At 37.2% G+C, this 14,941-nt stretch overlaps 1 protein-coding gene across 4 annotated transcripts in view; it reads right to left on the reverse strand.

The window, feature by feature from the left end:
* The window catches only part of LOC125688630 (pleckstrin homology domain interacting protein), a 99,939-nt gene that overhangs the window by 56,829 nt on the left and 28,169 nt on the right, over window positions 1-14,941 (reverse strand). For 3 of the 4 annotated variants that reach the window (XM_048934848.1, XM_048934849.1, XM_048934847.1), the window contains exons 10-15: window positions 8,278-8,348; window positions 7,373-7,473; window positions 7,234-7,274; window positions 6,161-6,259; window positions 3,606-3,759; window positions 2,588-2,722 (exon numbers count right to left, since the gene is read on the reverse strand). In XM_048934848.1, coding sequence (XP_048790805.1) covers window positions 2,588-2,722; window positions 3,606-3,759; window positions 6,161-6,259; window positions 7,234-7,274; window positions 7,373-7,473; window positions 8,278-8,348 — 601 coding nt within the window. Of the gene's footprint in view, window positions 1-2,587; window positions 2,723-3,605; window positions 3,760-6,160; window positions 6,260-7,233; window positions 7,275-7,372; window positions 7,474-8,277; window positions 8,349-9,639; window positions 10,800-14,941 lie in introns of those variants that run through there. The other variant, XM_048934851.1, reaches the window with a different exon arrangement.

The following is a 14,941-nucleotide window of genomic DNA, read 5'->3' on the forward strand; positions in this document are numbered from 1 at the left end:
TATATAAATTATATACATACTTACAGAGAGTAAGCCCATATGTGTAGATAGTCACCTATGGGATCAAGCTCTATCATTAATTAAAAAAGACTAAAATCTGGCAGAAACCAATGGTGTTTCAAATTCAGTTGTGATTGTGCTAACTAACTTAATAGCAAATTCAAAGTTAATTAAAAAAAAAAACAACAAACTCAAAGAGAATGTTCTGCATGACACTCAGTCTCCAAGTGACATCTGTCTGCAACAAGTAGAGGAATCAAAGTTTTTGAGCCTTCAACACAGAACAAAAAAAATTATCTGGCTGCTAGGGGATTTGCAATTTCACATTCACTAACTGGATAAAAGGAATTAAGTTTCAAACTGACTCAAGCTTTGATTTTTGATGCTGAGAATGAAAGAATTCAGACTGGGGAGAGCTTAATAAATACCCAGTTTCACTTTAGGGATTTGACATGTTTTAGGTATAACAAGCATTCCACCTAGGAAGGGAATACATGAATGGACTGATTATCACTAATAATCACCTAAGATTTTTCTAATTCAACCAATGTCCCCAAGGTCTGCAATTTTTACGGGAATTTTTGCCATGAAAAAGACAGGCAGCATTAGTTATATTACTACTGACAGTTTTGCAAGGCAATGATGTGAGGTTCTTGAACGGCAAAGTAGATACCTCATGTCATTCAAATTTCAGGTTTGGTTCTTTTAATTTATATTCCCCATCTGATTCAAGATAACCCAATCTGTAAAAGCGTTCCCATCCCCTTCTGTTTTCCGGAAGTATGAGATGACAAAGTGAACAAGCCCATGAATGTTACAGCAGTTATCAGAATAATTTAATAGTGGCTAATATAATGATGTTCCCAGTTGACACATTGGTTAGGAAACTGGGAAAAGACTGGCAGCTCTGCTCATTTGTGCAGTACCTTAGTAAACCAAAACATTTAACAGCTGCAGCTCTGTAACAATAATCCAATTTCACACTGTAGGAGCACCTTTCCCCTGTAATCTAAAAAACATTCCAATTACCACTCTTGTCTTTTGAAGTATCAGACAGAGAACACAGGTGAAACATACAGACACTGTAGAGATACCTCTCACTGTAGAGGATACCTGCCTCACATATCTTTGAGTGAAACTGAATGCCAGATTTACAGTTTCCCTCACCTCACTCAACAGGCAGACATTACCACATTTATTTCCAACACAAAGCATGTATTATCAGCTGCTAAGAGCTTCTGATTATCTATACATTTCTTTACAACTCTGAAGATTTTCAAATGAGATTTTCAATCTTTTTCAGTGTTTGTGCCTCTTCTCACCCTTGATTCATACATTTCAGTTTTTTCAAAGGGTTGCCCAAAGTCCCAGGCATCTATAATTTAAATTCTGACAGCTCCTGAATGGACTCGTCTTACACGCAGCAAATGAACTCAGCCTGCACTAAACTTAAAAATGCATGAGAACCATCATCCATCTGCTATAAGTAGTAGTGGAAAGGTATCCTAACAATGCAGTGAGGACATGCAACTCTGGTAAGAGTGAACAGCAGTGAGGAACAAAGGTACGTACTCATAGCTCCAATTGACTGGGTTCCCTCTTAAATTCAGTTACAGACATCCATGTGAAAAGAACAATACATAAGTTATTGCTGTAGGAGTCTAGGTTCTCCCACAGATTTCAGTAGAATTTCTTCTCTGTGAACTGTTCTGTACTCTGAACATGTCAAAACTTTCTCTGGGTTCAGAGTCCATTTCCAAATGTCTGATTTTTGTTCTTTTGTTTGGTTGGCTGGTTTATCTTTTTCTTTTTTTTTTTTTTTTATAACCAGTGTATCTATGCCAGATCTCTTCTTCAGATGATCCTTATGCTGGTTTCTAAAACTGTCATTCCACTACAGCTGAAAGCTGGATGAAGCTTATTCTACAACATTCTACAAATTTTCTCAACTAGTAGGCAAGGTCTGGATTGCATAACACTATACCTTTTTGAAGAATATGACACATAAAGACCTACTTAATACCAAGAAGCAGAAAGAAATACCTGTTACATCCATCTTCCAGAAGAACTAGCATAATGCAGAACAGATCATAATTGAAACCTGCATGTGGAGGAGCTCTACACAGAAAGGCTGATTGTATTCAATCAGAGCTGAGGCAGCATACAACATTGTATGAGATCAGGTGACTCCTGAAGAGTTTTAGCCAGATTAAGAATTAGGAACACAAAAAAATAAATGTGGTTTTATCTTGGTTTCCCAGGCAGGAGATAGAGTACTACAGGAGGGCTTCTGTCACCCTGTCTCTTCTATGTGTCTCTGACAATGTAAACTAGCATTCCAATTTCTCGTGGATGAAGCACGTTGAAAAATGACACTACGGAATACAGCCAGAAGACTTCTCAGATTTTACAAATTCAGTATTTGTCCCACTACACCAATCAGAAATTTCTCTCAACTTTCCTGGATGCAGGACCTTGGCCTATATATTACAAATGCATGCTTCAAGATGGCCTACACAAAAATGCATTAAAAGCAAAAAGTTTAGAAAGGCTGCATTGGCATATCTGCATAAAGCATTATAATTACCATGTTGAAGTAAGACCGGATTTTGACCCCTCTTGCCAAATCCCAAACTATGACATTCCCGTCATGTCCAGCAGAGAAGAGAACTCTTGGATCAAATGGATGAGGTTCAAGTACAAACACTTCATCTTCATGGCCCTGAAATTAAAGACATAGCAAGATGAACTAGTGGATTATCTCAAACACCATTCAATATGGTAACGCAAACAACTACATCGTTAATCTATGAAAATGTTCAGCATGTGGTAATTACTTTGACTACAGTCTGTTGTCTTTTGTTGTTTTTTTTTTTTTGTATCTACATACTATTCTCTTCTCTATGCAGTTGCAATTTTAGATTTTTAATAAGTATGTCAAGCATGACAGCTTCAGAACAAATTTGTCCCACAACTTTCATCATGATTTTAAAAGACCAGAGTTCAAATTTGATATTTTTTGTTTTAATGCTTAGTAGACTTCAATTTGCTTAGGTATGGTTTAATTAGAAATTTAATTTAGAATCAGTCAAGAATCAACTGTAATACTACAGTTAGATAATTACACCTCCAGAGTTAATATCAACCCTGCTTAAAACATTCTCATCTCACAGTTACCTATTTTCTCAACTAAAATAAGTAAAAGCCATCAGCAAAAAACTTTATTTTCTTTAGAAGACTGCTTTTTCGCATTCATGGAATGTTGAGATTGCAGTAACAAATGTCTGTGTTTAATCAGCATAACTCTATTAACTGTATTTCAAATATCTGCCTAACTAAACAAACGTCAAAAGAAACAACTTCTCTCCTTTCAAGATAGCATTATAAGAAAAAAGTAAAAAATTAGTTCCAGACATCTCAACAATAATGGCAATTTGCAACTTTTAAGCTTTATTTTCTACAAACCAGCTGAGATATCTTAACTGCACTTGAATCATGTAAATACATTTGCTAAAGCTGCAGAGAAAAATGAGTGAAGAAGAATTTTGATTACATACACATGAAGTCTGCATTTCAGATTGCTAAATCAAGGTAGAGCACCTTACCATGAGAATATGAATGAGCTGGCCAGTGAAAGAATTCCAAACTTTCAGTGTCATGTTATTGACAGCAGTTATAACAGAATTGTCATGGCGGTCCCACGCCACCATGGTCACTTTCAGTTTTGTAATTTTATCTTCTACACCTTGTAGAGTTTGTCTAAAGCAAAAGAACAAGAAGAGCTTCAAAGCAATTCCAGTCTGCTAAAAAACATTCTGTCCATAACAAATGATTATACACCTGTGTATTACTTTATTATTGAGAATATCAGTGTTAATTCTTCAAGAACATGGCAATATGAGATGCTACCCATTTTTCAATACACACAATCGGAAAAAGAGCTATCAGTCCTTAAACAAAGACTACAGAGTCCTCTCAATATTTTAAAAACTACATTATATATACCAAAATACAGTTTAATTCCATAGCAGTTGTTGAGGTAGCTGAAGAACAAAAATCCAAACTAGTCAAGTAGCGAACAGTAATTTAGCCTGGAGAATATCAGTGTTAAGTACTTATAAACACAGAAAGAAGTATTCTCATACTTTCAAATGAGTTAAAATTCTCAGGGAACTTAGAGTATAACATCACCACACTTATAACACTTTACTATCAGCATGTTGCACTTACTCTTGCATGCATTTTCTTTTTTTATCCTTATAAAAATGGAACACTAGCCTCCTGAAATGTAATCCAAATTCAAACAAATAAAGTGGACAAAAAATATAGAATCTTCCATTTGCAAGGGAAGCTCTGAAAGTAATGCCTCCTATTTTAATAATTTGGTAGATGTCAGTGGTACTGCAGTAGAGATTGAACCTTCCTGTCAATATTCTGTTCCATTTTGTTGCTCCACGACAGATTTGACAGAAGGCAGCTGATGGGCAGTCTGACAGCACAGCACCTGACATGGAAGTGCAGATGAAGCAAAAGTGTGTAATTGACTTCCTCCATGCAGAAAACAATTGTACCCACTGGCACTCACTGACTTTTGTTGAACACTGATGGAGACCAAACAGTGGATGTGAGCACAGTGAGGTGGTGTGTAATGTGTTTCAGCTACTACGATGGGTCACCACCATAGGTGCAGATTTTTAAAAGCACAGTGTGCAGGCTCTTGCTCATCGCTGGCAAAAATGCACAGCTAATAGCAGTGAGTATGTTGAAATGAGTGCTTTGTAGCTGAGAATTTGCTTTTTCAAAGTGTTATTGTGCTCTTTGTATCAGCTGTAGTTTTCACGGAAATAAATAGGAGGCATTACTTTCAGCACACCCTGCATTGAAATACAACACATGATCTAATTATAAATAGTGTACAGTTCAAAAGTACGACATGCCACTATAGCTAGATTCCTTTCTAGATACAATGCAGAACACATGAATCGTCTTATAGGCTGAATTCTTTCTTTCCTTTCAGTGCACCAATTTCATTACTTCTGATAAAATTGTGCTTATGCAAAAAAAGATCACATCACCAAGTGCAGAATTGCACGTTACTCTCCTAATCAAAAGAGACAAATGAGAATTCAACTACAAGGCTGAAGCAAGCAGTTCAGTTTCTCTAAGAAGTTCTGCATTTTGACCATAATGAAAAAAGAACCCATTGCTATTTTTTCCAGGATCAGTTAAAACCAATAATTTTTATAGGCTACATTTTGAAGGAAAAATAACTCAGACTTCATTTTCGAGTAGTAACGTACAACAGACTTTCATCCAAAAGTTTTATACTCATGTTTTATTGTGCCTGCCCATAACAAGATACCCTCTGATCCAAACTTTTAAGTAAATTATAAGAGCTCATTTAGCCATCTCTTCCACCCCTCTCTTAGTCTTTCAGATGTCTTTTCATGGAATTACTTTTGAATATATATATATATTCTTATTCAATAAACTCTTTGAAACCACTCAATATGATAAGTTTATGGAAAAGATTTACCCATTAAATCACTGTAAATCTTTCTAATAATCTAATGTTGGAAAATGTTTCCTCCGTGCAAAAATAATTATATTCTACAAAGTCTCCATCTTAAGTCTTTTTAATCACTTAGTCTACTGTACAGAAGTTTTCCATACCTACAAAGCTTTGTGAATTCTCAGATTATTCCAGCCAAGTGAGAACCCATTACATGGCAGGTAACTTATTTGCTCTGGCACATGGTATGAAAGAACTCAAAACCCCTTTTCTGGACATGTAGATTCCACAATAACTTTTAAATATCACTAGAATGCAAGAAATCTCAGTAAGAGATATAACTTGGTTTTCTTGGTCCAGAAGCCTACGTAAAAAGCGTGAGTTTAGCCTTCAACGTGTCTTGTGTATCTTCTACTCTCTTAATCTAACCAATGTACTAATGGAGCTATTATCGGGACAAACTAATTTCCACAGTTAAATATGTAGTTAAATATTTGTTTTCATTGGACTTCAAGAGCTAGACAAGCATACTGCACATTTAATCCATAATCATTACAGGGGGCTTTTTTTTTTCCCCAATATGTCAGCAAACAAAAATCAACAGAGTTCAAGTATCTACGGGGTAACAGAATATTTGATATTACTTACCCTGATGGGCGAGTAGCCATATCTAACAAAATGCTTTTCCATTCCCTTCGCTTAAATTGCCAGATTCGTGCTGTTCCATCACGGCTTCCACTCACAAATCTAAGAAAAGGGGAAAAAAGTAAATTAGATAATGAAGACCATTGCACAGAAAGAGGTGGAAGCTAGACAACTCACAACTCAGAAAAGTAAGCTGAAGTATACGGAGTCCAAATATTGTAAGAATGCTGTACTACCAGGCTGAGGTGAAAACACACTTAATGGACCAGTAAATATTTAAAGGCCTGCAAAAGGTGGAATTTTCTTCCCTAATACGAGCCCCTTAGAGACTAATAGCACTTGGATCCATAGTGCACCTTGCAGAGCTACCACACTGCTCTGCCATTGGGACTTAAGAGCCCAGCAAGCACTGTAACACTGTAACTCACCTATCACTGCATGTAAAGCTGCGGAAGTAATTTAAGAGGTGAAAAAACTGAAGTGCAAGAAGAACTGAAAGCTGAGTCTCAATTTATAACACACAAAATCTATCACAATACTTATTTGAACAACTGCCTCTGAACAGCTGCAAACAAGCTTGAGCTTCTTCCCCACCTTTTCTTCAACTTTTTGGGGGGTCAGAAGGAAGAGAAAGAGGTGGACAGAGGAACACAATGCAGCTTGCTTTCCAACTGCTTGCTTCGCAATAAAAGTTTATGTTACAGCATCATTTGAATGAAATATCAGAAATTTGACAATAAACTGAGGTATGTTCTTTAGCATTCTTCACATTCAAAATCCAGAATTTCAATGATGCATTTATAAAGGGTAGCTAAACAGAAAGGTATTGAACAAACTGAGAATATATATGCATATTAAGTAAAAAAAATATATATTTCTACATTCCTTAGTTGACACAATTCATTGCAATGAAGACTGGTGTAAAGCTGAAAGACATTATTTAAAACAACTTACAGATGTTTTCTGTGTTGAGGTTCATATAGTAAACTTAGTTTTTTCTAACTACATCAAGAAGCTGATATTTACAAATTTCCAAGTCAAAAGACTAGCTGTGAATAAATAAATGTTTTGCTTACCTGCTACTACTATTAGAAAACTGAATGCTGTCAACTTTGTCCTATGCAAAAAAAAAAAAAAAATTATCAAAAGTGATTCCAAACTAAACAAAATCATTATTTAAATCAAATACATATGTAATTTTAATAAAGTATTTACAGTATGAAACTCCAACTCTGATATCTTCTCTGGCTGACCTGATCCAAAGAAATAAACCCTAATGATGTGATCTGTACTCCCAGTAGCCAAAAACATTCCACCTGAGAAAAGAAAACACGGGTAAGTAATAATAACAAAAATGGGAAAGCTAATGATATTGCAGAATTTTCAGATGTGCCTAAAATTAAATATTTGTATTTATTCTCTTAACTGTACAGTTGTATCTCATTTCAGTTTTGTCTATAGCTGACCCTTCAGTAAAACCAAAAAAGGTTGGAAACTCAGAAGTTAAATTTGTGTTTAATTACCTCACATTTGTTGTCACATCAATAGGCATCTGGAGACATATTCAAAAGATTAGCTAACTACAGTGATTTGTTTGTGACTTGGCTCTCACTGGCCTCAGTCTTAGAGTAAATAGAATGGAAAAAGAACTCCAGTAATTCTGAAAATACTTCTCTGCCATTTTACTATTTTATCTCATTGTTTACACTGCATTCTTCACCAATTGCCAGTTTCGGGAATCAATGAAGTTCAGAGCATAAGAACCTGTTAATCAATGTTTTCATAGTAAAACTCCTATAAATTCCATTTTAGGTGAAGTTAACTTTCAGAATTGCTCTGAGGAAGAAGATTTTACCACTTTTTAAAGAACTGTGGCCAAGAAGCTTCCTTTCAACATGTTACGCTCAACTGTTGTCCAGAACTTCTACATTACCAGAATAATAATGCACAGATTCGGAACATTATTAATATTTAACATTTCTTTCAGTAACCATTTTAACTCAATCTCATCTTACTAACAAGAAATATGCTACAGTAACTGCATTGGACTTTACTTTATTCTCCAAATGGTTTCTTAAACTGAGACAAAGATTAAATAAATCAACAAATCAGTCTTTTACCAGCGCTAAAAGAAGAGCAGATCATTTGGACTCCGGGCCGAGGGCGTTCCGTAAACTTTGTTGGCCTCGGACTACAATAAAAGAAACAGTGAAATAATTTCCTACTATGGAGTAATTTTTTTCCTAAACAGAAAAGCCAGAATCTTAGAAATAAAGCACAGAGAGACAAAATTAAATATGATAGAACAGATGGCTGCCCATCTATAAACCATTTGCTGTGACTATGCTTCATGATCTGATCTTCAGGAAACTAAGACACACATATGGACCAAGCAATTGCATGTATCACTCAGAACTGTGCCACAACTTAAATCCCATATCTCTCTCCCCTCAAATATTGAGATAGAAAACATTTTCCTTTAAGTCACCTGTAAAGTGGAAGAGAAGACATCAGAGCCAGTTACCCAAGGTTCAGTTTTAAACCACTGAGTTTATCAGAGCTCTGGTTTTCTCCTGCTATATGTGGCTGTTTTTACTAAAAGAAAGAAATAAAGTCTGGCACTCTTTGTAGGCAAATACATGCACAAGAAAACGTAAATAAAATTTCACGTTTTTTACAGTGTTAGAAGATAAGAGTTTCATCAGAAAGCACGTATTATTTGCAGGTAGCACTAGTTCCAGATAACCCCCACAGAGTGTTACAATAATGCCTGGAAGCATTCAAGAAATTTCACTTCCTGCACTGTGCTTCCTTTCTCAGGTATTTCAATAGCTGATGTGCAAGCAGAACTAAAGAATCAGTGACTTGGCACTTTAAGAACGCATGTATAAAAACAAAACTAAATCAGGTCCTTCAATCACTTCAGTTCTGCTCACATACTGCAGCAACCCCAGATCAGTAGGTGGTCTTACACAGCATACCATCTGCAAACTTCGGTCCTTAAAGAATAAACTTGCTCGAGAACAGCAGCATTACACCCACAAGTGTCATCACTAAAGATCTGTTTAACATAAAAGAATGCATATTCATGATTTATCTAAAATTTTCTCTTTTTAAATCAAAATGGCTTTTTTTTTTTTCCTCAGCTGAAGGCAGATGCATAGGAGACCTTTCTCCACCTAGCAGCTATAGCTATCTCAAAGAAAGTAGTAAGCATTAAACCCTGATATAGTTTATATACAAACTAAAGTATTAAACATGCTGTGAACAGCAGTTAAGAAATTTTTCTCTAACTGTCCATTCAGTACAGGTTGTTTCTGAACCTTCCTTCAGGAGCTAAGATTACTCTTAACATCTCCCTGCCAAAAGTCTTTACAAGACACATTAAACAAGACAGATCTATCACACAAAACAGTTCAAATCCTTCTTAAGTGAGATACTAATTTAAAATGAACTATCAGATGATTCAATATGCAGCTTACATAACATGGAGCAAGTGTAAATAGAAAAATAGGCTGCTGTTCTCTTCCACTGTGGTTTGTGGACTCTGCCTTTGGAGTTAGGACAGCTGCAAAACAGAGCAAGTATGCACTTACGTTCTAGTTCAGATAATCAAATTCTCCAGCTTACATCTCTCTAATGTGTGCTATTTTAGGCATTAGGAAACAAGATTATGGCATTCTTTCACACTACAGCAGACCGCAATCTATATGACAAACTGGACAATCAGTAACTTGGGGAAGTAAGGGAGGTGGACAAAAGGATAACATCTGGAAAGTTAATTGTTATGTTTTAACAAGCCTTCTCACTCAAATTATACAAGCAGTTGAAAGACACTAAGATACCTTCAACACTTCACGGTCCAGGAAAGCCCTGGTAAGCCATTTTCCTCCCAAAATGAAAGGCTTACATCAAAACACAACTTGAACTAAGAGCAGCAGTCAAAAAAGCAATTTCTCACAGAATGGTCCAGGTTGGAAGGGACCTCAAAGATCACAAATCTCCAACCTCCCTGCCACAGGCAGGGCCACCAACCTCGCCATTTAACTGTAGACCAGGCTGCCCAGGGCCCCATCCAATCTGGCCTTGAACACCTCTAGGGACAGGGCATCTACAATCTCTCTGGGCAGTATGTTCTGGCACTTCACCACTCATAGTAAAGAACTTAATTTGCACTATTTGCTTCGACCAAGGACAACAATCCCCCATACAAACAGTTCAAAATTCATCTTCAATGCACACTCCTAGTGCAAGAATGGTTATACAACCAAGCCATGCAGTCTAACCTCACTCTGGACAAAAAGCAGCTTAAGCAAGATTTCTCAAAAAAGGAAAAACCAAACCAAACCAAACAAACAAACACCCTCACCCAACTTGAGTACTCTTGGTTTACAAACCACCAGTGAACAAGGTCCAGCATATGTGCATTTTAGTGTATGACCAGTTCCCTTAACATGAGCTGCTTTCTGCACAAAAATGCAAATTCCGAGTATGCTACCACCCTGAAGACAGTTGAAATACTAACATTTGCTTGTCCAAAATAGGAATTATAGAATCATAGGATAGCCTGTGTTGAAAAGGACCATAATGATCATTGAGTTTCAACCCCCCTGCTATGTGCAGGGTCACCAACCAGCAGACCAGGCTGCCCAGAGCCACATCCAGCCGGGCCTTGAATGCCTCCAGGGATGGGGCATCCACAACCTCCTTGGGCAACCTGTTCCAGTGCGTCACCACCCTCTGTGTGAAAAACTTCCTCCTAATATCTAACCTAAACCTCCCCTGTCTCAGTTTAAAACCATTCCCCCTTGTCCTAGCACTATCTACCCTTGCAAACAGATGTACCCCCTCCTGTTTATATGCGCCTTTCAAATACTGGAAGGCTACGAGGTCTCCCCCAAGGCCTTCTCTTCTCCAAGCTAAAGAAGCCCAGTTCCCTCAACCTTTCTTCATAGGAGAGGTGTCAAAATAATCAGCATGCTTTGCTGATTTTTTTTAATTTTTTTTTTTTTTTTTTTTTTTTTTTAATAGAGCAGACAGAAAGCAGTACAGTGAGTTCCTCTATCCAAATCTGTGAGACAGTTCTGCTGCTCTGTGCACTTGGTCTGCCAATAACAGACTAACACTGGAAAATCATGATCCAAATAGGTGGCATAAGAATAACAAGAAAACACAGCATCTTCCTTGAAGCACTTACACAAATATTTTGCAGTGCAAGCTACTTTTGTGCACTGATAACAATTCTATCTCATACCTGAGGCAATTATCCATCAAGTTTTGATGATCTATGATTGATTTTCTCTTCTCCCCACTGTCACTTGAAAAAGGATGCAATTCTTGTTTCTTCTACTCTAACCCAGAATAGTAACAGAGACTAAATGTGGGGGAAGTTGTTGATCACTTTATTTCTTATTTATTTCCCTTTGAACCACTTTCACTGACCTCTTCATCTACAGAAACAATTATCTGACCCACTTCTCTATTTAGAAACAAAAATAATATGACTGGAATGTTACTGGAATGCCTCTGGGCATACTCTTTAACTGCCTGATCGGAAAGCTCTTCACTGAAAGAACAGGAGCACACAGGTGGCTCCATGCAAGTGAACATCATGAACCCACACCAGTCACAGAATCATATGAACAGTTAACCATTCTCTTTTGAGCAACACTGAGAATTTTGTGGCCTGCCATTCATCCTATGGCACAAATATCTACTGTAAAGAATCTTCCTGCAGTTTATGAAAATAGAGCTGTTGCCAGAAATCTCCTGTTCAGGCTATGTGTGAACAAAATATTCAACATACCTCAATGAAGTTATCCAAACAAGGGGATACCAACATAGGATGCCTCTAATTTCAGAGATACAATTAATATAGCAACAGAGCTACCGGCAAATAGATTGCAGAAGTCCTTATGTTTAGAAGAGTTAAAGAAATAAGCATTTGCAATAAAAAAAATAAAAATAGAAGAACCAGGATAAGGCCTATAAGAAAAAAAAAAAAATACAAACCAACAACAACAAACATACAAAAAATGCTTCATAATGGGCCTCAGGAATAAGATTCCTCTTTCCTTCGACACTGCTTTTACTGCTACTACTTATTTTCCCCAGCACATCACTGAATGGATATGGAAGGAATATGCCATGTTTCCACAGTTCTGGAAGTAGATCTAGATCTAAAGGCGTAAGGAAGAACAATCAAAGAATCATAGAGGTTAGAAGTGACCCCTGGTCAGACATCTAGTCCAACCCTCCAGCTAAAGCAGGTTCCCTACAGTAGGATGCACAGGAAAGCATCCAGGTGAGTTTTGAATATCTCCAGAGAAAGAGACTCCACAGCCTCTCTAGGATGCTTGTTCCAGTGCTTGGTAACTTTTCAAAGGGACAATTGCCTCATCCAAAACTACAACAATCCTTACCTATTACTGAGGCTGAGTGTCCATGAACAAGGTACCCTGGTGAAAAACTACACTGGATTCCCAGTTTCACAGTATGATTAACATGATTTACAATGATCACACTTAGAAAAGTTTATAGTTTAGAAAATTAAGTAGAACCTCCTGTAACTAACAAGGTTAAGAAGAGAGACATGGAGACTTTTCTGAGTGTGCAACTATTTCAGTATGCTACGTAACATACAACTATGTTCCAGTCCTAAAAGACACAAACATTTCCTATTTAGATTTAGTATATGCTCTAGTTTTCAAGAAAAAGCATGAAGTACTTCAAATGCTTAACCATACTAAATTGGAACAAATACCTACAAATAGTTTCCTACTTCCAGCTGTAGCCAAAACTGGGTGTAACAACAAAAAAAGTACACAGTGATAACTTTCAGTTTCTTCTTTTATGCTTTCGACATGTATAATAATCTGTGACAAGGAGTTCCATAACTTCGCTGCATGTTAAAAGCCATCTCCTTCTGACTGTAAATTAGCTAGTTTCAGTTAATACCCTCCAGCACAAGAAGATTCCACAGCCAATTACTATACAACCTCTTCAGGACACTAGCAAATGTACAGGTCTTATTCATTTCATGCACTCACTTTCCAGACTGAAAAGACATACGTAGGTTGCTCCAAAAGTAATGCCTCCTATTTATTTCTATGGAAACCCAACAGCTACAAATGGCAAAATTTCTCTACTTGATAGAGCACATTCTCAGCTACAAAAATAAATAAATATGATTTAAAAAAAAAAATCAACACAATCAGCACCATTAGTTGCACATCTTTGCCAGTGACAAACAAGAGCTTGCATGCTACACTTGCAAAAACCTGCAACAGTAGAAGTTATTGACAGTTTCACAGCGGCTATAATGGTCTCACTGCTAGCAAAATGTTGCACAACTAGTCTGTCCCTCCTTGGCCCAAGTAGACAGAAATCTGGAGGCATCAAATCCAGACTATAACGTTTGAGTGGTAGGACAGGCTCCAAGCAAGACCGGCAGTGTGCTCTACAGGACTCAAACTGGTATGGGACTCAACATTATCATGCTCCAAAAGAAAAGTTGTTGTCTTTGGCTTGATACTTGAAGTTCAAACCTTGAGCACAATCACTGTCAGAACACAGCAGTCAGAATTGATGGTTTGTCCAGATTCCAGAAAATCGGGGTGGGTCACCTCTTTCCTATCCCAAAAGACAGGGCACATCACTTTACCTATTGAGGGCTACATCTTCAGTGCTGAAAATTCACATGTCCCCACTCCACGGATTACATATTTTATCTTCAGCTTCATAGTGGTAACATACATCTTGTCACTGTTAATGAAGCAATCCGAGAAACTGTCACCTTCGGCCTTGTATTGGTTCAATAGATCCTAACGAATTTGAGTATGGTGCACTGAATGGATCCACCTAGTGCACGCTTTGTGATACTCCAATGTTGCCACCATTGTTTCCTATGCATTCAAGCTAATATTAATCTCCAAAGTTCCCTGTCCATAATCCACCAATTAGCACAGATGAGCTGAATGAGATGCTCTTCACTGAGTGGTGTCACAGCTGTACATAACCTTTCAGAACACAGTTTGTCTTCCATGTCACCACTGTCACCATTGAAACGCACAACCCACCACCCGACTGCATCCACTGTTCAGTCTCCATAAACATTCAGCAAATGCCGATGAATGTCAAAAGGTGCCATCTTTTCTGCACAGAGGAACTTAATGACACACCTTGGCTTTATATGGACTTCCATCTCAGACACCACTTTGTTAGACTGCTCTTCGGCTGTTATCTGTCACATGACAACAGAATGTAATGGAATACTCACAGCAAGGTTCAACCTCTACTGCCATATCACCTCCATCCACCTCTGACATCATGGGCCAACATAATAAAATAGGAAGCATTACTTTTAGAGTAGACCTTGTAGTTTAAAGGGTCCCTCTATCTTCTCAAACTCAACACAGAAAATACCCGAAGAACAGTTGTTAAGGACAGTGCAAGCTCCACTCACAAAGCTACTCTGCACTCTCCTGTTGAGCAACATGAACTGCTGCATGACTTGGGTTATGAGACTAACTCCTTTCAGTTCTGCAACATGTAACTGAACTTTTTTTTTTTTTTTTTTTTTTTAAATTGCAGACACTTTTGTGTCTCTTTACATATGAAAGCATAATAAAAATTAAAAAACAACACCTTAATTCTTTTAATATTTTCTGAGTGTTAAAATTTGTATTCTACATCTAGGAATTGAGAATCCTTACTGTAACTGAAACCAGCTCGCTTTTTTTTTTTCTTAACCTCAAGACAAATTTCATCTAACTTCATGATTCA

The sequence above is a fragment of the Lagopus muta genome, chromosome 2, assembly GCF_023343835.1.
Source record: "Lagopus muta isolate bLagMut1 chromosome 2, bLagMut1 primary, whole genome shotgun sequence".
In the NCBI taxonomy this organism is placed as follows: domain Eukaryota; kingdom Metazoa; phylum Chordata; class Aves; order Galliformes; family Phasianidae; genus Lagopus; species Lagopus muta.